Source organism: Leptodactylus fuscus, chromosome 1 (assembly GCF_031893055.1).
Source record: "Leptodactylus fuscus isolate aLepFus1 chromosome 1, aLepFus1.hap2, whole genome shotgun sequence".
NCBI classification, from domain to species: Eukaryota; Metazoa; Chordata; class Amphibia; order Anura; family Leptodactylidae; genus Leptodactylus; species Leptodactylus fuscus.
Window position 1 is genome coordinate 55,185,903 of NC_134265.1, and position 22,068 is coordinate 55,207,970.

General features: G+C 43.1%; 2 protein-coding genes across 2 annotated transcripts; one reads left to right on the top strand and one right to left on the bottom strand.

Moving 5' to 3' along the window:
• The first annotated feature begins 4,994 nt into the window (after positions 1 to 4,994).
• Positions 4,995 to 11,480, top strand: LOC142192469 (low-density lipoprotein receptor class A domain-containing protein 1-like). The gene is made up of 6 exons (XM_075262418.1): positions 4,995 to 5,027; positions 7,657 to 7,726; positions 8,417 to 8,536; positions 9,495 to 9,641; positions 10,293 to 10,415; positions 11,344 to 11,480. The coding sequence occupies exons 1-6, from the start codon at positions 4,995 to 4,997 to the stop codon at positions 11,478 to 11,480; spliced, it is 630 nt and encodes a 209-aa protein (XP_075118519.1).
• A 2,138-nt stretch (positions 11,481 to 13,618) lies between these two features.
• BTF3 (basic transcription factor 3) lies at positions 13,619 to 21,603 on the bottom strand. Its single transcript, XM_075270480.1, has 6 exons — positions 21,484 to 21,603; positions 17,020 to 17,088; positions 16,497 to 16,610; positions 15,824 to 16,025; positions 14,758 to 14,814; positions 13,619 to 13,898 (listed from the first exon to the last, which is right to left on the bottom strand). The coding sequence occupies exons 2-6, from the start codon at positions 17,086 to 17,088 to the stop codon at positions 13,852 to 13,854; spliced, it is 489 nt and encodes a 162-aa protein (XP_075126581.1). The 5' UTR covers positions 21,484 to 21,603; the 3' UTR covers positions 13,619 to 13,851.
• Positions 21,604 to 22,068: the final 465 nt, after the last annotated feature.

The following is a 22,068-nucleotide window of genomic DNA, read 5'->3' on the forward strand; positions in this document are numbered from 1 at the left end:
AAATGGAGGTGAAATTTTCAAATTTGATTTGATTTTACTAATATTTTCGTTTAGCCCTAGAATTTGCACATTCACAAGGGGTTAAAGGAGAAAACGCATCCCACAATTTGTTATGCAAGTTCTCCCGACTACCATAGTACCCCACTTGTGGGTGTAAACTAATATATGGACGCACAGCGAGACGCAGGAGGGAAGGCGCGCCAAAGAGCTTTTAGAGGGCAGATCTGGCTGTGATCAGTTTCAGGAACCATGTCGCATTTACAAAGCCCTTGAGGAGTCAAAACAGTGGAAACCTCTAGAAAGTGACCCCATTTTGAAAACCGCACCCCTCAAAGAATTTATCAAGTGATGTAGTGAGCATTAGTAACCCCGAAGTGAATATGTAAGCTGTGCGGAGTAAATTGGGTACACCAAATCCCATTCTATTTTCCCACTAGCTCCTATGACGCGGACGGGGAAGAGGGGCATTCTGGGGGATCAGCGCTGGTGTATTATCTGTCATAAGCTCTAAATATGGGGTGTCCCCTGAAAACACCCGCACAGCTTACACATTTCCTTCTAGTCACAGCCACTTATGTCCTAATGATTTGGCGACTTTTGGGGTTTTTGTCTTCACATTGTACAAGGTAGATTTTTATTTGTATTTTCTGGCAATGTGGCCATATGAGGGCTTGGTGTTTGCGGTATTAGATGTGTTTTTCAATGCCACCATGTTGGGGCCTGTAACTTATTGACTACATTTTATTAACTCTTTCTGGGTGGGATGTAAAAGGAAACATCAATTCTGGCATTGCTTTTTAGCATTTTTTTTTTTCCCGCGCAGCGTACAGCATAAGTAACATGTGACCTTTATTCTGCGGGTCGCTACGGTTACGGCGATACCCCATTTATATTATTTTTTAATGCTTTGCTATTTCTGCAGAATAAAATTCAATTTAGGGAAAAAAATCAATTATTTTTGCATCGCCATCTTCTGAAAGGCATAACGTTTTTATTTTTCGCTAGACAGAGCTGGTTGAGGGCTTATTTTTTGCGGGAAGATCTCTTCTTTTTATTGGTACCATTTTGGTTTTCATCTGACCATTTGATTACTTTTTATTGAGCATTTTGTAAGGGAAAGGTGGTGAATAATCATTATTTTGTGCGGTTTTCTAAGTTTTTTTTGTACGCCGTTCGCCGTTCGGGTTAAGTAATGTTTTAATTTTATTGATCAGGTTATTACGGACGCGGCGATACCAAATATGGAATGTTTTTTTCTATTTTTCTTTATTTTACATAATAAAACATTTTATATGGGGAAAAAGGGATTTTTGGGGCTTTATTTATTTCTATTTTATTTTAAACTTATTTAAACTTTTTTATTTTTACTTTTTTCCAACTTTTATTTCCTGTCCCCATGGGGGATTGAAGCAGTGATCGGCTGATCACCGCTTCACTACACATACGCTGCAATACACGTGTTACACGTGTATTGCAGTGTATAGGAAGCTGTCAGCCTGTGTGGACGCAAAGGCTGACAGCTTCCTTTTTAGGCAGGATCAACCAGGTACGTGCAGGGGGTAAGTGATGGGGCAGACCCGGGGTCACTGATCAGACCCCGGGCTGCCCCCTACGAACACCGGCACCCCCCGAAACCGGCGCGGGGGGTGCCGATCGCCACCATTTGGAAACCAAACCCCGGAGGTGCTGGCGGTCATGTTGACCGCCGGCATATCAGGGGTTAACACCCGCGATCGGACCCGGTTCCAACCGCGGGTGTTACAGGGCAATGTCAGCCGTAACATACGGCTGTTACCCGCAGCGCATGGTGCGCACACAGGTTCTGTGTGCGCACCATGCGCCCGCAGTAATAGTACGGCGGTTTGCGGGAAGCCCTTCCCTGCAGCGCCGTACTATTACGGCGCATGTCGGGAAGGGGTTAAAGGCAAACTTTCTTTAAAGGTAATGTTTCATTGCACCCAAAAAATTCCATGTAATGCACTTATACCACTACTGCAATATTGCTCAGAGCACTTGGGGACTACTAGGGAGTAAAATACAAGCATAGATTCCTATATGGTAAAGCAGTCCATAGACTTATAAGTGCCCCTTTATGCACAGTGTAGTCATGCCTTGTGTAGTGAATAGGGTTGAGCGATCGGGATCGGAAAAGATCGGATTCCGATCGGCGATCGAGTAAATTTCACAATCGCGATCGGAATTCCGACCCGATCTTTTCCAGCGGGATCGAGATCGGAGGTTATCTCAAGATCGGCTCAACCCCAAAAGTGACTTTTCCCATAGAAAAGCATTGACTAGGGTTGAGGATCGGGATCGGAAAAGATCGGATTCCGTTCGGCGATCGAGCAAATTTCATGATCGAGATCAGGATCGAGATCGGCTGGAAAATGATCGGAAATCGGATTTTAAAATCGATCTTGAAATCTCAAGATCGGCTCAACCCTAGTAGTGAACGATGTAGTCAGGCAATTTGCCAGCCAGAAAACACACTTGTCGCAATGGAACCGGTTCTTTACTTAATCAAGTTCAGATATACATTAGCATAAGAGCAACACAAATCAGCACCGGGGCCTCTCACAAGGGCAAAAGTCTCTCCAGCTAGATGCACACAACAAATGTACAAACCGGTTATGAAAAACTTCCATTTTTCACGGCCATCTTGCACCCAAGTGGCACCCATTATCACAGATCCCCCATGCATTTCAGTGCAAGGAGGGATTTGTGAAAACATCCGAAAATAGGACATGACCTATATTTTGATGGACCACGTCAAAATAACAGACCAGCAAAATAATGGTCATGTGAATAGCCCCCATTCACTGACAGTGAAGTTAATGCTGCTGTGTGATGTCTGTTAAAAAAACATACATTGTTCAACCCTAATGGCCATTCGTTTGTGTCCGTTTTTTCCATCTGTCAAATGGATTTACAAAAAAGTGATATGAATAGCGCCTAAGAGAAATAAAATAAAAAGTTAAATACAAATCCCATATGATTCTCCAGAAAAGGCTGCCGAAATGTTGCAACAATTTCAGCATTGAACACATAGAAAGTTGTAGATCACAAATACAATAGTGATCATTTGGGATTCTGTGATCCCGTCTACAGCACTTCATTATTACATTTGGGTTCTTTCCCTGTTTCTTATAATGAACTTGGATACTATGAGAAAATGAAAATGAGCGGAGCTACTGTATACTGGAGATTTCTGGATTTTTGAGAATTGCTGTTACTATGGACATGTGAGAGAATCGATTATTACTACCTATAACATGACAAAATGGTGTCGCAGATTTACAGCCTGTAGTACGGTGATCGTGACCCCGCTAACCCTGGAACGCACATAGTTACATAGTAGATGAGGTTGGATAAAGACATCAGTCCATCAAGTCCAACCTATAACCCTACAGTTACCTACAGTGTTGATCCATGGGAAGGCAAAAAAAAAAAACCCATCAGGCTCTTGCCAATTGCCCCATTTAAGGGAAAAATTCCTCCCCGACTCCAAATCTGGCAGTCAGTATAAAATCCCTGTATCAGCGTGTCCTTATAATCTAGATTCCATAACCTGTTATATTGTTCTCTTTGAGAAAGGCATCCAGGCCCTCTTTGAGCACAGTCACACTTCTGCAGAACTGATGGTGATTTGCTTGCTGTTGTGCAGCCACCTGATCTTGGGCACAGCAAATTCATTCCGAGAATGAGAAATCTGGTTGTCGCAGGAGTTTCCCTTTGATAGATGCCAACTAAAATAGAATGATTTACTGTTTGCAAACATCTATATCATTATCCATAGCCTCAATATATTTATCTGCACATATTTATAGCTGGAGACTTGTTCTTTATAGACGTCAGTTCCCTAGAAAAATCGCAGCACAATGACTTGATGTCACTACAAGGCACTGATGTGATTTTCATATAAGCCAACCTGACCACAAGTATTTCCCAAGCAGTGAAAATAATCTCCACGTGAGATATGGCATTTGTCAAAATACAATGTACTGTTTATATTTCCACTGTGGTCAGATAATATGATCTGCTAAGGCTAAGTCCACATCTACGCCATTGGAGACTCCGCCACAGAAACCACCAGAAATCAGTCCTGCACTTTATTCTCTGCCACCTTCAGTATGAAAACGGACTCCATTATAGCTAACGCTAGGTTCACACCTGCGTTCAGGGTCTCCGTTCTATGGTTTCCGTCTTCTGCATGCCAGAAGACGGAAACCATAGACCGGGTCTGGCCATGAGCGGCGGTGAGCGTTTTATGCTCTCCGCCGCGAAACCGGATTTTTTAATCCGGACACAGAGTACTGCATGTCCGACTCTGTGTCCGGATTATAAAACATGGTTTCGCGGCGGAGAGCGCAAAACGCTCACTGCCGTTCACGGCCGGACATCTTTCTAACCCATTCAAATGAATGGGTGAGAAAGACTCCTGCAGGTTTCCGTCTCCTGCATCTGTTTTAGGCAGGAAACGGAAACCTCAAGTACGGAGTGCCGGCGCAGATGTGAACGAGCCCTTACCGCTACTTTAGTGTTTCAGCTATCCATCGTTCATGTCCCCCGATGTACCCAAACAACAGAAAGCCCAGGGTCGGAAACGCTGTGAAAAATGTAGCATTTTACAGTAAGAGCAAAGTGGATGGGATTCCAGAAAATCCCATGCCCACTTTACAGTAAAAACCGCGGTGTGGACACGCTGCGATTTCCAAATCCAGTGCAGTTTTGGAAATCAGAGCATGTCAATTATATCTACGGAAACTCTGGTGGTTTCCCCATAGGTATAATTGTAACAGAAAGTCCGCGCAGGAAAACTCTGCGGGAAGACCCACAATGTGTTGCCAAGCTTTTTCCTGCACGCTTTTCTGCTGTTGGATGGCCTGTGGGGCCTTAGCCTAAGGCAGTAAAAAAATAGAAGTACAGATATTAATTGTTTTTTTCTTTACTTGTCAGTAAAATATCGGAGTTACAAGTTTATACCCAGCAATGTAATGGCATCGAATCGGGTGTACCCAGAGCGCCAGGTGAGATCATCTATGGACAAATGCTCTTAGCACTGTGCAGATAATAGAAGAGACTGTCAGTTTGTGAATGTATTACTTATGAAAGGGTTGATGCACACTTGGCAGATTTTGTTGCAGAAATTTCTATGGCTGAAAATCAGCTCTAGTCATCTAGGGTTGGTTCTGTGGCTGGCACATGGATTACTACCAGTTCCAATGAGATAAATTGGACAGTTGTTGAATATTCTGCTACAGAATATACCAGAATGTTCATTGGTATGGGCAGCATATAATGCTATATCATTTTGAGGCAGCCTTGTTCACTATTAGCTTAAATGGCACAGAAAATATTGCGCAGTGGGGCAACACGGTGGCTCAGTGGTTAGCACTGCAGCACTGGAGTCCTGGGTTCAAATCCTGCCAGGAACAACATCTGCAAGGAGTTTGTATGTTCTCCCTGTGTTTGTGTGGATTTCCTCCCATTCTACAAAGACATACTTAAATGAAAAAAAAATGTACATTGTGATCCTTATATGGGGCTCACAATCTACATTTAAAAAGAAAAAAAAATATATTGTGCAGCTTGGCTAATAGCAACTAACAAAGAATACAGCGGACTCTCAGTTATGGGTATTCTGTAGTCCTGAGAGTTGCATTACCCAGACCCGGGTATATCTGCATGTTAGATCTTCTTATTATCCTAAAGATATGAACGCCACTGTACATGCTTTACAGTGGCGTAACTAGGAATGGTGGGTCCCGTAGCGAACTTTTGACATGGGGCCCCCCAACTGACGCTGAAGACCTCGACCAACTGAGCCCTACCGCCGCCACCGCCCCCCCCCCCCCCGCTCATTTCTGCGCACACTATAATGCCCCATACTGGCCCCAGTACACAGTATTATGTCCCCATACTGGCCCCAGTACACAGTATTATGTCCCCATACTGGCCCCAGTACACAGTATTATGTCCCCATACTGGCCCCAGTACACAGTATTATGTCCCCATACTGGCCCCAGTACACAGTATTATGTCCCATTGTGGACACCCATGAACAATTATTATATTCTGGGGTCTTTTCACACCCCAGAGTATAATAATCGGAGACCCAGAGGGATACAAACAACAAACTACTGTTACTTATCTCCCGACTCCCTTGCATTCTCCGTCGCTGTCGGCCATCTTCCGGGACGTCATGTGACTGGGGCCCTGAGTCGTGGGTCATATGATGTCACGCAAGTAGGCCTAAGCCTTCCCGGAGCCTGGAGAGGTAAGTAACACAGTTTTTTATGTTATCTTACCTCTCCCGGGCCTCTGATCGTTATACGTAGGGGTCCTAGTATAATAGTGCTTGTGGGGCCCACGCCGTCACTTACTGATCCCAGCCCCTGCCAGGATCGGTAAGTATATAGGGCCCATTACGGTCTATAAAAAAAACCAAAACAAAAAAACGCAGCGGTAGCGGCTGTCGCCGGGCCCCTAATGTCCTGGGCCCTGTGGCAGCTGCTACCACTGCTGTTACGCCACTGATGCTGTACAGTGACATAAAGCTGCCAGCGAGGTAGACTCAATTTTTAACGCATTTTTCCAGGTCTATGATATCCAGTCTTTAGGATAGGTTATCAATCTCAGATTAGGGGGTTCAGAGACTTGTAACCCCACCAATAAGTTGATTGGTGCTAAAACATTTGGTCAAGTGCAGTGCCATACATGGTATAGTGGCGGTGCTTGGTATTACACCCCATCTCTATTTATTAAAATGGGACTGAGCTGCAGCCAGGTCATGTGACCAATGAAAGACAAAGTGGAGCTCATCCAAGAGCTGCATTTTCTGGGGCCCCAAGTGTCAGACTTTACCAATTTATTATTGATGGACTATCCTACGGATGGATCAATATCGTAGTCCCAGAAGACTCCTTTAGGTTGAGGCCCCGCTCCTGAATTTGGCTAAAAAAAACTGCAGCAAAATCTGCAAGAAAAAAAACTGCGTTTCCTCAACGTGTGGCCCCAGCCTAAGGCCTCGCATATTGTGCCACAACAAAAAAGTGCTGCAGGAAAACCGCTGGTATAATTGGCACGCTGCGATTTCCAAAGTGGTGTGTGGATTAAGTTCACTAGAATCCTATCCATTTTGCAGTCACTTTAAAACGCTGCGATTTTTTCCTGCAATCTTAAATGATTTTGGTTTGGCATCAATATTGATGACCTATCCTTAGGAGACATCATGTATATGAGATTGATGGGGGTCCATCTCCCAACATGTCCACCATTCCACTGACTACAAGAGCCGTGGCACTCCAAAACAGGTCCAGACATTGTTTAGTAGCGGGATGCTGCTACAGCTTTCGTCCTGTTCATGGATTAAAGAGGGTTTCCCATTTATTGTTGTGGATTTGTATATGTCATAACCGTCCAATATGTCATAACCAATTTAAGAATGAGGGTATGTTAGAAAATGTCTGAAATCTTTCCCATTCATTTCAGTGGGAGGCAGTGAGAGAAGCGTCCTGCCCTATCTCCAGGCAGATTCCACCTGGAACTCCCATAGAAATGAATGGGAGCAAGAAATAAACTCTCAAGAAGATTGTGAGGGATTTTTTTTTTTTTTTGCAAATGTTTAATTTCTGCTTTTTGTCACAATCTCAACAGGATTATGACACATTCTCAGTTTCAACAGAATGGGATTCTCGAAGATCTGTGACATTTCCTGAAGAAAGAGGTGAAAGTTCAATAGTAGAATAACATATTTGTAATGAACGTTTTAGTAAGTTTTAGCTCTCAGTATGGAAGGCCTATCCTTAGAATTGTCATCAATACAGATTAGTGGGAGTTCTATACTTGGTAACCTCACCTCCTGGTCAGCTGCTTCTTCATAGTGTATACACACTGGTCTACACACTAAAATGCCATACACATGGGGCAACACGGTGGCTCAGTGGATAGCACTGCAGCCTTGCAGTATTGGAGTCCTAGGTTCAAATCCCACAAGGGACAACATCTGCAATATGTTCTCCCTGTGCTTGCGTAGATTTCCTCCCATTCTACAAAGACATACTGATAGAAAAAAAAGTACATTGGGATCCCTATATGGGGCTCACAATCTACATTAAAAAAAAATACCATACACATAATAGTGCCATTATAGCATTGTATTGTACAGAACACTGAAAAGAATCCACAGTGCTTGTCTGATCACATCTGGTCTGCGTAGGTGCCGGTGTCAGATCCTTACCAATCTGATGATGACCTATCCAAAGGAAGTGGAATATAAGGGTATTGTCCAAGATAAAGAATTACTTTATGTATGGCACTAGCACAGCCTTACATCTCAGGGACTTTATGTTTCTATTGTTCTTGCTACACATCCAACGGTGGTCTTCTACTAAGTATGACCTCTTCATCTTCACAGATTGTGCATGTTGCTTCAGAAGAAGATGTTTTTGTATAACAGGTGTCGTCCTCCTCACCCTGGGGGCCATCTCAGCATTTATCACATTAGGTGTCATCTATGGAATACCAGAAAATCGCAGTAAAGTATCTGATTCTTACATATCAATGTACAGAAAACTGAGTATAATTAGAAATATATTACAAGTTATAAAGTGCCAACCCAAGCTACAATAGATTACAATATACTATAACAGTGCATAGTATAACTTATACTATTGGGTGTATATCGAGACCACAGGGACTTATAGCAAAATTCATAATAAAGCCCAATCTATGTGATGTTTATATACAAATATCCCCTATATGAGGTCCATATTAGGGTAATCCTATCCTATCCTACTAATATTATTATTAGCCTAATATATATATATATATATATATATATATATATATATATATATATATATATATATATATTATAATATAAATATATATTATAATATAAAAATGTGATATATTTTTGTGAATATAAATGTGAAAGTTTGGATGTTTGTTCCTCAATCACACAAAAACGGCTGAACGGATTTGCCTGAAATTTACCACATACATAGATTGGAACCCCAATTAAAACATAGGCTACTTTTTATCCCGGTAAATGACGTCATGCAGCAGAGCCGAGACGCGGGAGCAGGCGGATCGAACTGTGGCAAATTTCAGCAACATCCGTTCAGCCGTTTCTAACACAGAAGCTACTCAGACACTGACATAAGAACACCCCTGTAATCCAAATGGCCAGATGTAGCAGAGTTTAGGCAGCGCTGTAGCACAGCTGAGTAGCCTCTCCATATGCAGAGATGTACATACAGCTGGGTACGCTGCGCACGGGAGCAGGCGGATCATCGACAACAGCAATTAGCTACATGTAAGTGGATCAGTGTCAACAACAACACGCAGACGCAAGTCATGGGCAAATGCTAGTATTATATACTTAGAAAGTTTTTGTCTGTTGACCACAACTCATCCACTACAATCTTCCAGTTTACGTCACTGTTCTCTTTTCTTCCAATTTGTGTAACTTCTGATTATTTTTTTTTTAGCCGATTTCTTTACTCGTCATTGTAAAGCATCATCTGGCCAAACCGGCTTCCTATGTGATGACCGAGCCACATGTCTTGCAGCTTCAGCACTATGTGATGGGAAAGTAGACTGTGGAAATGGGGAGGATGAGTCTACAAGATACTGTGGTTAGTTTTACATAGTAAAGATTGTATTATAATAGGACATGTTGACTGAGCACTGTAGATGTATAATGCCCTTTAGGGTCGGGACAAACTCTTATCAAAGTTTTCATAGTGTATGCACTGCCCTTGGTCCCTGAAGCTCAGCCTTTGTATGATCAGCCAGAACATATACATTTATTTATGTCATGGGCAATGTAATGTATACAGCTGTACAGTCATATCACACATCATTACAAGGTGCCTAGACACTGCACTCATGTGACTGTAGAAATAAATTTTAAGTAGTGTTTTTAAAATCCATTAGGTCCCCTCTCTGAAAGGCACCCCCGGTTGTCCCCTGCCCATTTATTTCTATTTGTTCAAATGCACTAACTTAGCCTTTTGGAATGGTGCCCTAGACAGCTGCCTACATCACCTATCCCTCATCCTGGCCTTTAGACTTTTTGGGAATGTTTGGTATGTTCTCTCATCAGCTCAAGCGCTATCCTACCATCCTTCTCACATGGCTGTACTACATGCACCCACTAGACTAACTGCTTGTCGCCTTCTAAGAAGCTCAAACATAAAGATAACGGCAGCCGATTATTATCTTAGGCTTTGTTCACACATTGCAGCTAAATTTGATGTTTTTATTGTTTTTTTTAAACTCAATAGGAAACCTACCCAACAGTCTTCCAGATGGCTTAATATTCAAGTGTGCAAACAAGAGGTCATGGACATACAATGACAAACTCTGTGACAACAGGAATGACTGCGGAGACTGCTCGGATGAAACAGGTAATAATAATAACTTTATATAAGACCAAAATATTCCGCAGCACTTTATAAATCAGAGGTATCACCAAGGCTAGGTTCACATCTGTGTTGGAATCTGGCGCTTAAGATCAACAGAGAGAAGGGTCCTGCGAGGGAGAGACTCCATTGTAGTCTCTGATTTGCTGCTTTTAAAGGGGCTCTATCAGCAAAATCATGCTGATAGAGCCCCACATATGCGTGAATAGCCTTTAAAAAGGCTATTCAGGCACCGTAAAAGTTATATTAAACTACCACCCCGTAGTAGAAGCAGCATGCTACTGCGCATGCGCCCAGGCCATTTTTTTTTAGCAAATGTCAGTTTGCGAGCGCCGGAGGACGGGACTCAAGGACATCGCAGGAAGAGGAGGCATGGATGAAGAAGTAGGTGCTCCCTGAATGCCCGCCCAGCGTGCACGTTCGGTAAGTTTTTCACATTCTGTTTTAGGGTTTTATTTACGGTGCCTGAATAGCCTTTTTAAAGGCTATTCACGCATATGTGGGGCTCTATCAGCATGATTTTGCTGATAGAGCCCCTTTAAGGCGGACAGGCTCCCAGTGTTTCAGGTCTCCATGTGGACCTGAACAACGCTGAATGCTAATGTGAACCTAGCGCCAAGTGTATATAAGAATCAGAAAACACAGCTATCTTATGGCATGATAACGGGAAGTCTATAAAAGGCATTGCACTACAAAATCAAAGTATTTGCTTCTTCCAGATGTCTTCTCTCATTACGCTAGGGCTATACATTAAATATTGTAGATCCTGTGGCCAAAGGCGAACCCTGTTCAATAAGAACTCTACAGAAATAGACAATGTGGCAGCTGTATAGAATAGACAGTTACTGTCATACATAGATATAAAGTGGCACATTATTTCTTGATCACGACTGCATATATTACTATTTTCCAGCTCTTCGCTGCCCTCCATGTCCAGGCTGGAGATGTAACACCGTCTTCTTTGCTGATTGTGACTGTATTCCAAAAACTCGCTGTAATGATAAGATACAGGACTGCATAGACTGGAGCGATGAAACAACCTGTCGGTGACCATTTCATAACACTGACCCTATATCAACAATGGAACACGGCTCACCAAAACCACCACGCCTGAACATCCTTATAGATAACACATTGCCAAGGAAGGTCACATTATTGTAAATGTAAACTGTCCAATTAGATGATTATTAGTTGGTGTAATATTCAGAAAAGGTTGTTTCAGGATTCTTTGTAACCATATTGAATGTAACGTAGCCAACGTCTTCATTTCCGACACATTGCACATATAGACGATAAAGGATTGGTATTAAGAAACATTGCTGCTTTCTTCCAGGAATGGCACCATAACAGTCTACAGGCCATGTCAGGGATTTCCATAGCCCCATTGCTTGAAGGGTGAAAGGTTAGATGCCCAATCTAATAGATGTCCATTTATCCTCTTTGCTAGTCACTGGCATTGGTCAGGAGCTGCTGTAGTGCTACCAATTCCATCACATTGTAACATACACAACTTCTCAGAAACCCATCACACAACTGAGTGATCCTATAGCGTGTGGTCCACTGGCATAACAGCTGCTAGATACTAAAACACCGGTATGGATAATTTCACATAGAAGGTATTGTGGCAATGTTCCCATTTGCTTCCTTTGAGCCAAAGCCAGAAGAGGATTCCAAAAGAATTAGAAATAGAGCAGCATGTGAGGCCTTAGCTTCTCCTGTATCCACCTTGGCTCACAATCTTCTTCTAAGGAGAAAGAGCCCAAACTCATCACCATAAGCCGCGCAGGAGTTTCCCTCTTGCATACATCCAAGTCTGCTCATAGATGGCATTCCAGCCTCAGAAATTTACCATCTCAAAGGTTGAAGTAGAATCCTACAAATATGCTTACACCAGCAATCCCCAACACTCCAGTGACAAGATGGCTGCATGTTTCAAACTGAACTTTATGTCCCTCCATAAAGTTACAGCCAGTACTGTATGGGATTGGGGAAAACCTGGATTGAGCTAGAGACTACATAAGTAGAAGAAAGCTTCCAGGGAACAGGATTCAGGAATTTTTTTAAATTTATTTATATGAGAACAGAATAGGACCCCATTGGCAAACAATGAGTAGGGGGTGCTAAGGAGTCGTTCTACTGCGTGTGAGTCACTAAGGGGGCATTACACTATTTGGGAGACAATTATTTTTCCAATTTGCTTTGGGTGATGATGTAAGATGACACTGTTATGTGCTGGATAGGAGGATGGTGCAGTTCTGATGTGAGGTTTGGTGAGATTACCAATTTTACAAGTGAAGTTTTTATTTAACATGTTTCAAACTGTGCTAAAAATAAAGCAAAAAAAAAAAAAACCTTCAAAACTACAGTTTGTCTGTCTTTTGGTAAAAATTATTTGGTAGGGGTTCCTGAACAAACTTTTTCCCAGTGTCCAAAATCTGAAAAGGTTGAACCCCCCCCCCCCCCCCCCACTATGGAATCCTAGTACACTACCCACAGTGCTTAACGTAGACTGTATACCTAAACACATTATAGTACAATGCAGTTTGACACACATGGGATACACAGCTTGAACTCAGTTCTTACACAGGTCACCACTGCAGACCATGGACACTACTGAGTACCAACAAAAGTTCTCAACAGTAACTGCACATACACTAAAGTTGTGGCTCTATTCTACCATGTGACACCCAAGAGGAGGGTCCCGAACAAAGGCGGAATCAGCACCCATAGGAGAGGGCACTTGCCTATATGGACAACAAATGGGAATTTCCAAACAGAACAATGTGCACGCTTCTGCTCCTACTGTCCCAACAGACTGTATACTACAGTACAGTATACTACAGTAGGACTACAATTGTTTTAAAACCAGTGTACTAGCTGAAAGTTGATCTGTTATATACTATTTACCATGTTACTATGCTGACTAGTTGGTTCATTCTCTCAGCCCCAATTGCATCTTAGGTATTCATGTACTCTGTCAAATTCATCCCAAATCCAGGCAAATACATTAGTTTTCATTTTTTCATCTGGTTTGAATCCCCTCCCCTTTAGACACTATAGTTTGGAGAGGATAACATTACACAGCGTGCAGCACAGCCATGTCCACTACCACCAATATTTGGCTAAATAAACCCTGAAGGTCAGGTATCTGCTAGAAAAATTTAGTCAAAAATAAAGTTCTCATGAAGTTTATTGTAGATCAATCTTTATTTTCAAGTGTGTTTAGTTAAACTAGGCCATAAATGCAGGGTCTGCAGTAAAGCAATGACTTAAGCCGAGCTGCTACATATTGAACATTCTCAATGAACCCATCTTTAATCTCATCAAGTCAAAAAAAACAACAAAAAAAAAGCACAAATAGATAAGTCACAATATAAAATAGCAGCTCTGTTCAGCGTCAAGTTCCTCAGTGGTTTTCAGTCTAGACGGACTCGTTCTTGGAGGCTTCGTCAAAGTTCTCAACCAGTTCTGTAGGTAAACAGGAATAGAGATACGGGTCATTAAAGCGTATGCCATGTTTCACCATGATACATCTTGGTAAGGTTGGCTAACTTTCTAAACACTTAAGATTTCAAGTTATGGGAGGTGTAGCCTGATCCTGCAGTCATATTCATCTGTCCCCCACTTTTGGCTGACTTAGTAGATATATATTAATACAAAACATAGGATACATGAAACATAAGAATTAGACTGTTAGATTACAGTTTCTGCCCAGATTTTATAATGCCAGTTTTCTAGTGTACAAGGCGTCGCAAGTTTGCGCAATCAGCAATTTGTACAACAAACTGTTTTCTGCACCACCTTTGCCACTTTCTCTGATAAGGGGAATTGGTGATGGTGTGTAGGGCTTGGCCATGCATACCATGATAGCAGATAAAGTTTTAGGGTCCATTCACACTGAGTTTTTTGGCGCTGAAAATCCACATGGAAAAAAAGCCTCCCATTGACTTCAACGGATTGCTATTTTTTCCACGTGAATTTTCAGTGCCAAAATCCTTACCAAAAACCGCTGTGTGAATGGACCCTTAATGTTTGCGAAGTCCACTGTTAATACTGGTGTGAACAGAGCCTTAGACCTGATGCACACGACGAATGTGCAGGCCAAGGATCTTCCAGTGCTCTGTTCATTAGGACATGATCTATAAATATTGGAATGGAGCAGAGCATTGAAAAAAGTCGGAAGAAGAGCCATGTGCCTAACGTGTATGAGGTCTAACACTCTACAGATATATATATATATATATATATATATATATATATATATATATATATATGGTACAGTACAGCAAAATGAGAATGTGACATTCTATCTTGTGGTAATACCTACCTGGAACTTCATCATCCTCTTCCTCCCCAGTAGCAAGTGGTGCCTTCCCATCTACAGCTGAAAGAGAACATCAATGGTTAATTTGAAATACGACAAACAAGGTTATAAAAGGGAATTACATTCCAACAGCTTAAAATTGCAAGAACTATGGGTCATGTAAAGATCCATTCTCAAAACTTTGGATGGCCATGACATCTGTTACAATGTAAAAAAGTGTGGCATGAATTCACCTTTAAGATGACAACATACATTACATGGTTTACAGACATCAACGAGACTCTGTCATTCAACATATATGAGGGCCTTAATTCTCCCTAACCGCAGCGGTCAGGGAAAATAAAGACTGGATAGTTGCCTGGTCTTCTTGTTCAAGGATAAGCCAGGCAGGAAGGACAGCTGTCATGTAACAGCTATCAAAAGTTTATAGCCAATTTTCATTTTTTCCTAAGGGGGGTTTCAGACCACCCAATGTATTTTTGTACTGCTGACCTATCCAATGTAGCACCAGCAGTATATACTGAATGAGGCTGCAGTTCTGTGCATATTACTTGAAAAAGGAGCAAAGCCGCTTCCAGCTCTGCTCATCTCTATAGCTTCCCAAACCTAGAAAGCGCCAGTGTGACGATTATGACCTCTCTTGAAGATAACAGTGTTTTTAGTATACATCTGACCTAACATATCAAACCAATGGCATATGGCTAGCTATAGTTGTGACCTTTAGGATCCCAAGTAATCCTGAGAATAAAGAGACAAGACTAATTTAGTGTGGCCCCTGTACAGTAAGCCTTCACCACCGGTATGCAAGGAAACATGCACAGCGCTGCCTCAAGTCATTCACTTGAATGACTGCGAAAGGACCACAGCACAGAATCAGTGCTAAATTCCCTTCACTCTCTGAATGCCAAAAGCACTAGTTCTATACAACAAGAAATAAAGGATTAATCATCACATGGTGCTAAAGTATAATATATTGGAAGTCACCAACTTTGTGGTCAGAATGAATTTGCTGGTCATGGCACTGTTTAGTGTCATCACAAAGTGCTGCAATGACCTGAGTTTTACTTACATTGTTTCGGCAGGGCCTCTGCAAGTCTCCGCAAGCTGGTGAGGCTGTCTGCTCCGAGCTGGTTCAGGATGCTAGGTAACATCTCTGTAAGCTGCTTGGTCTCGGCATGCCCTGTAATAGTGAAGGTGTTGGCAGCCAAGGAAGCCTGAACTTTAGGATTATTGAAGTGGATGACTGTCCCTTGGTTTGTAAACATGTTTACCTAGAAAGAGGAACACAAGCTTCATGAAGGCAATGAAATTACGTAATGGAAGCCAGGTCTTAAACGGGGACTAAGCCTCCACTTAATATGAACAGCTTTAACCAGCTCATCATTGGGCAATGCACTGAAAATGCTCGTTCATGGAACATGTTGCTTTGAAAGTTGTAACTTTGATTCAGTTTAGGTTATACAAATAATTTTGGCCATACACAGACCCTGAAAGAGCTGGTTACAGAAATTTAAGGCAAGCAGCTATTCCTCACAACCACATGTGCAAAAAATAATAGATCCAGGGCAATAATAGTAGCTGCAAAGGGAGCCTGTCGGGTCAATATGAGTCACTGAACCACCCACTGGAGATAGTTGTCAGAGACAGCTTAGCAATCTCCAGCACTACAATGGGAATTAATGGGGCGGTGCACAAGCTTCCCATTACGGGAATAACAATATCTTTAAAAATCAGACACTTACTTCTTCAATGCCAGAGATGTTATTCACACCCAGCTTCTTCAGTGAAAACTGTAGTTTCTTGTCATCTGCGGTTGCCGTTCTGTGGACAACCTTCTTCTTTCTGCGGGCTGTTCCCTGAAGAAAAATTATCAAAGTCAAGTTTACTTGCTTAAAATATATTTGCCCCACATGCACAGCCATTTCTAAGAGCGTACATGTGTGCACTTTAACCAGCAAAATCACATAGTTGTAGCAAAAAGACTTAGGACGCCATTTGTTTTATTAGCCTGAAGTCATTAGTCACTTCAACCCAAGACCAGCAAGTCCCTCTGTGCCAGCACAAGATGCAGTACTCACAACCAGCCCCATTTAAGGTATGGCAACTGAGCACTACAGCTTGTGCTAGAACAGCTGATCTGTGGGGGGTCCAAGTATAAGTGGGAACCTCCGACCTAAAGTGGATGTTTTACCTTATAGACAAAGCGTCAATTTGGAAAAGCTGGATAACAAGTTACATAAAAATGAAATTAAATACAATAATTACCTTTCCACCAATGCGGACTTGTGCTTGAAGTTTTGCTAACTTTTCTTGATTCATGATACTTTCTTTCATCTGAAAAAGAGACATAAGAAGATAAATCATAGTCTCATGTCTGGTGGTGAAATGACCTACAGTGGCCACGTGACCCTCCTCTAGCTAAAAGTACCTGGAAACTACAGATCAAGAAATAATTGTTACATGTAGAAAAACAATTGTTACATGTAGAAATAGGTGTTATAAATATTGGTTCTTGTACTCTTGTTAACATATAATTAGGATGAGACTATTTAGAAAATCGCACTTGAGGAGATGAGCAGCTTTTTTCTTTCGGTTTGTTCAATGCATTCAGGTTGAAAATGCTGAACAAGCTGTGTTCTGATGATAAGATATATTTGTTCTGGCACTTACAGTATTTGTTTTTTATGTTTTTTTATTGTTGCATATAAATGTTGAATTCAGCAAGTTGTAATTTGAAAAGAAAAAAGGAAGAAGCTCACACAAACATAAGATCAAATGATTCAAGGCTTAAAATTTTTTTTTAAAAAAATTGATCCCAATTTGGTCCCAAGTTGAAAACCTGTACAAATATAACCAAGAACACAAGTAACACAAATGCATTTTTTCACAATTTTAAAACATACGTTTTTTTCACAATTGCACATCAAAATTTTGAATTTGATTTCTCCAAAACAAAATATAAAGAAACATCGTCTTGTGACATATCAAATGAAAGCCGGTACTGCTCTGAGAAAAATGATGCCTCTCCCACCTATTTATCTTAATTCTAGCCCAAGATATGTTAAAAAATGTAAAGCCATACCAGGCCAAAATTCACACTTTTTCAAAACTTTAGAAGTCTATAAAAAATTAACTGATGAAGAAAAAAATTCAAAACTTTTTATTTGTAATTAACTTAAGTTGTTCTTCATAAAAAATAAAAATAAAAAAAAATCTAAAGACGTCAGGTAAAAAAAATATTCCTATTTGGATCACTTGATATGGAATGACCCAATATTTGTTTAGCTGATTCATTTTTGCATCCACTAAATGCAAGTTAAACACTAATGAAGAGACCGAGGGAGGCCAGGGACAAAGTTATAACACACCTTAAATCTACTATATGTCATGACTAACGTACATATCCTGGTGTATAGGACTGAGGTGAATGGCCCCCTCAAACCTCTGGCAGCCAGACACTTGTTAAGCTAACATCTATTCCCCCAGGCCCCCCATAAACACCTACATATAAAGTGCAGGTGCCTTTTCTTACTTTTTTGCTATTATGGGTGTTTGGTGAACATTTCTGTAATATATGTAATAACCAAATCTTTTAATAGAGAATAGGCTGACGTCCCAAAAAATTTTCAGTCATGTCTGCCATCATATAAGTGTAAACTCCACCTTACGCTGGGTTCACACTAGCGCCCGGAGTCCGCTCTGAGCTCTCCGTCTTCTGCTGGCAGAAGACGGAAAGCTGTCAGACCGGGTCCGGCCATGAGCGGCGGTGAGCGTTTTATGCTCTCCGCCGCAAAACCGTTTTTTTTAAACCGGACACAGAGTACTGCATGACCGACTCTGTCTGATTTAAAAAAAACAACAACAAAAAAAAACAGTTTTGCGGTGGAGAGAATAAAATGCTCACCGCCGCTCATCTTTCAAATGGGTATAAAAGAGTCCTGCAGGTTTCCGTCTCCTGCCTCTGTTTTGTGCAGGAAACGGAAACCTGCAGAACGGAGACCGGGCGCAGATGTGAACGAGCCCTTAAACGTAGATCATAACTAAGAACCTCTCAGGAGGCGGATGTGTGACATGACACTTGGGTTAGTGGGTGGATCAGTCTATGGCTATATACAGTTCACACTTCACATCCCCACAGGGACCAGACATGTTTCAGCATATGGCTCATTTACATGGACAAATCATTTACAGAACTCTTATAAGGATTTCCTCGCACTCATATAGTGTGTGGGTCATTATAACTTAAATGGGATATGCCAGAATAAATTGCTGATGGTGGGGGTCTGACCACCAGTAGGAGGGGGGTTGTATTATCCCCATTGTGACTATGGTCAGGGTGAATGTAGACATGCTGCATCCACACTTCCTTTCACTTTGAGTGCTGTGGACAGCATGCCATAGAGGAAGGCAGTGCTCAGATGATAAGCTCTTGCAGCAGGGCACTCATTGCTATTATTTGATATGTAGGTTATTTTGCTACATTGTAATGTCTGAGGCCCAGTTCACATCTGTGTTCAGGTTTCCGTTCAAGGGATCTGCTTGGGGACCCACACACAGAAAACTAATCCGGATAAAAAAGCGGTTGCCTTAGGAAATCTGAGGACTCAGACTATAATGGGGTTTGCGTGGTTTCTGTTCAGTTTCCGCCTAAAAAGGGCAAAAAATGCAGAAAAGGGAACATATGGAGTGGCAAGCGCAGATGTGAACAGAGCCTGATGTTGTCTGTTCATATCCCCTCTGATATGTAAAGTACTATGGAATATGTTGTAAATAATAACATTACTAGGACGTGTTCACATCATTGATTTCACTGAGGGGAGAGCGCCTACTCTGTATACAGATCTGCTGTGCATTTTCTTTCATATCAGTGGCTGATTTTTCAGCCCTGACAAAAACAGTACAAACAAAACCCAACAGAAAAAGAGATGTCTGAACATGCAGCAATGCTGGCCACAAATGTAAGGACTCCCTAATACTACCAAAGAAGTGTGACTAGAAAAACCAGAAGACATGACCTCCAGGGGGCACTGGACACACAGATCACATTACAGTACTTCAGTGGCCAGCGCCTGTATTACCTGACAAGACCAAATAAACAATACAACAAGTCGGGTTACATTGCCTGGTCCTCCCCTATTCACTTCTATGGATCACAGGCTGAGCAATGTTCTGCATAGGAATGAAGAGCCCTGACCGTGAGCCATGAAATACTCAGGGAATGAATATCGCTGAATTATTTTTGACAAATTTAAGTCTGCAATTCCAAACTCATGCTATAGTAGTAGATGGGGAGCGGAATAAGTCTGCTCCTATATAACTAATGGTAGGCAGGGCTGCAGCTCCACTCCTAATACTTGTCCACTGCACTAGTTTTTGGGTACCCATAGTCTACCGAAACAGCGGATTCGTGCAGGCACCGGGTTTGGGTAACCGGCTGGGTCTGCTGACTCCAGTTCATTAGATCACAGCAGATGTCTCCATGATTGGTCAATATAGTGCCTGAGCCCTGTGGGAAAATTTTAACCTATGGTCAAATAAGAGGCAGTCATGAGGTTATTGGCCCAGTACATAGAAGACAAACTACACCTGGTCACAGGAGACTGCACAACCATGTGATATATAGCACACCAGGAGCCCTCAACGCTGCCCACCAGAGGATCAGACATGGCACACCAGGAGCCCACCACACTGCCCACCAGAGGATCAGGCCTGGCACACCAGGAGCCCGCCACACTGCCCACTAGGGGCTCAGGCCTGGCACACCAGGAACCCACCACACTGCCCACCACAGGATCAGACCTGGCACACCAGGAGCCCACCACGGTATCAGACCTGGCACACCAGGAGCCCTCAACGCCGCCCACCAGAGGATCAGACCTGGCACACCAGGAGCCCTCCACACCGCCCACCAGAGGATCAGGCCTGGCACACCAGGAGCCCTCCACACCGCCCACCAGAGGATCAGGCCTGGCACACCAGGGACCCACCACACTGCCCACTAGGGGCTCAGGCTTGGCACACCAGGAGCCCACCACACTGCCCACCAGAGGATCAGACCTGGCACACCAGGAGCCCACCACAGGATCAGACCTGGCACACCAGAAGCCCTCCACACCGCCCACCAGAGGATTAGACCTGGCACACCAGAAGCCCTCCACACCGCCCACCAGAGGATTAGACCTGGCACACTAGGAGCCCTCCACACTGCCCACCAGAGGATCAGACCTGGCACACTAGGAGCCCTCCACAGTGCCCACTAGGGGCTCAGGCCTGGCACACCAGGAGCCCTCCACACTGCCCACCAGAGGATTAGACCTGGCACACTAGGAGCCCTCCACACCGCCCACCAGAGGATTAGACCTGGCACACTAGGAGCCCACCACACTGCCCACTAGGGGCTCAGGCCTGGCACACCAGGAGCCCTCCACACTGCCCACTAGGGGCTCAGGCCTGGCACACCAGGAGCCCTCCACACTGCCCACTAGGGGCTCAGGCCTGGCACCATGTGACCAACACAGGGCACAACCATTAGCCCTCATTGCCACTGAGCAGCATACAGAGACCGTGCTCCAGGGTTGGTAATACTACAAGTTCCAGGATAGCAGCCTCAGCGCCATACAGAACTGATAACATCGCCCATCACTGTCGCACTTATGGGCCTGTCAGCCCCTCCGCAGGCACACGACACATCCCGGCCGGGACAGCACAGCCTCAACATGGTTTCCTCACCTTCTGCAGCCGGCAGGCGGGTGTATGTGGGGAGCACTGCGGGTATAAAGATCTCCAGACAGCGGCGGCACCGGGCGCGCACACACGCGGGGAGAAAGATGGAAGCCAAGAGGAAGGACCGGAAGTGAGGCGTGACCACGTGACCTGCGGCACCCCGCCCTGGCTGCGGTATAAGGGAGGGAAAGAGGGGGGAGAAGTTTTAGGGTGAGGGGCCGGGACTGGTATAGCTGTATGTTATACTGTAACTAGTGCGTGATTAGTCAGCCAATCCTAATCCAGCTTTTATTTGTCATCCTCAGTTTGGAAAATGAGAGCAGTGACGTGTTGGTCGTCATAAAACAGTTCCCCTCTTAACCCTTATATCCCTGGAGGGAATTTATTAAGGCTTGAGATTCTTATGCCAGTCTATTAACCATGCAAGACACGTTCGAGGCCAGTCTCTTCGTAATAAAGGCGAATACAGAGGCGTCTACCTGAGACCGCCCTTCACAGGGTAAACTGCAAAGAGTAGACTGTGGTAAAAGTGGGAGTGGCCTTTTCAAGGGGCGTGACCTTTATAAAAGTGGATCGCGACATATATTCAGA

What these genes read in the sequence shown, in the direction of transcription:
- LOC142192469 (XM_075262418.1), top strand. Translation starts at nt 4,995, where the DNA reads ATGGCATCGAATCGGGTGTACCCAGAGCGCCAG. An exon ending in GACATTTCCTGAAGAAAGAG is followed by an intron (nt 7,727 to 8,416) that starts GTGAAAGTTCAA and finishes TCATCTTCACAG; the next exon opens with ATTGTGCATGTTGCTTCAGA. An exon ending in AGACTGCTCGGATGAAACAG is followed by an intron (nt 10,416 to 11,343) that starts GTAATAATAATA and finishes ACTATTTTCCAG; the next exon opens with CTCTTCGCTGCCCTCCATGT.
- BTF3 (XM_075270480.1), bottom strand. Translation starts at nt 17,088, where the DNA reads ATGAAAGAAAGTATCATGAATCAAGAAAAGTTAGCAAAACTTCAAGCA. An exon ending in ACATCTCTGGCATTGAAGAA is followed by an intron (nt 16,026 to 16,496) that starts GTAAGTGTCTGA and finishes TCCTCTTTCTAG; the next exon opens with GTAAACATGTTTACAAACCA. An exon ending in AGAGGCCCTGCCGAAACAAT is followed by an intron (nt 14,815 to 15,823) that starts GTAAGTAAAACT and finishes GTTCTCTTTCAG; the next exon opens with CTGTAGATGGGAAGGCACCA.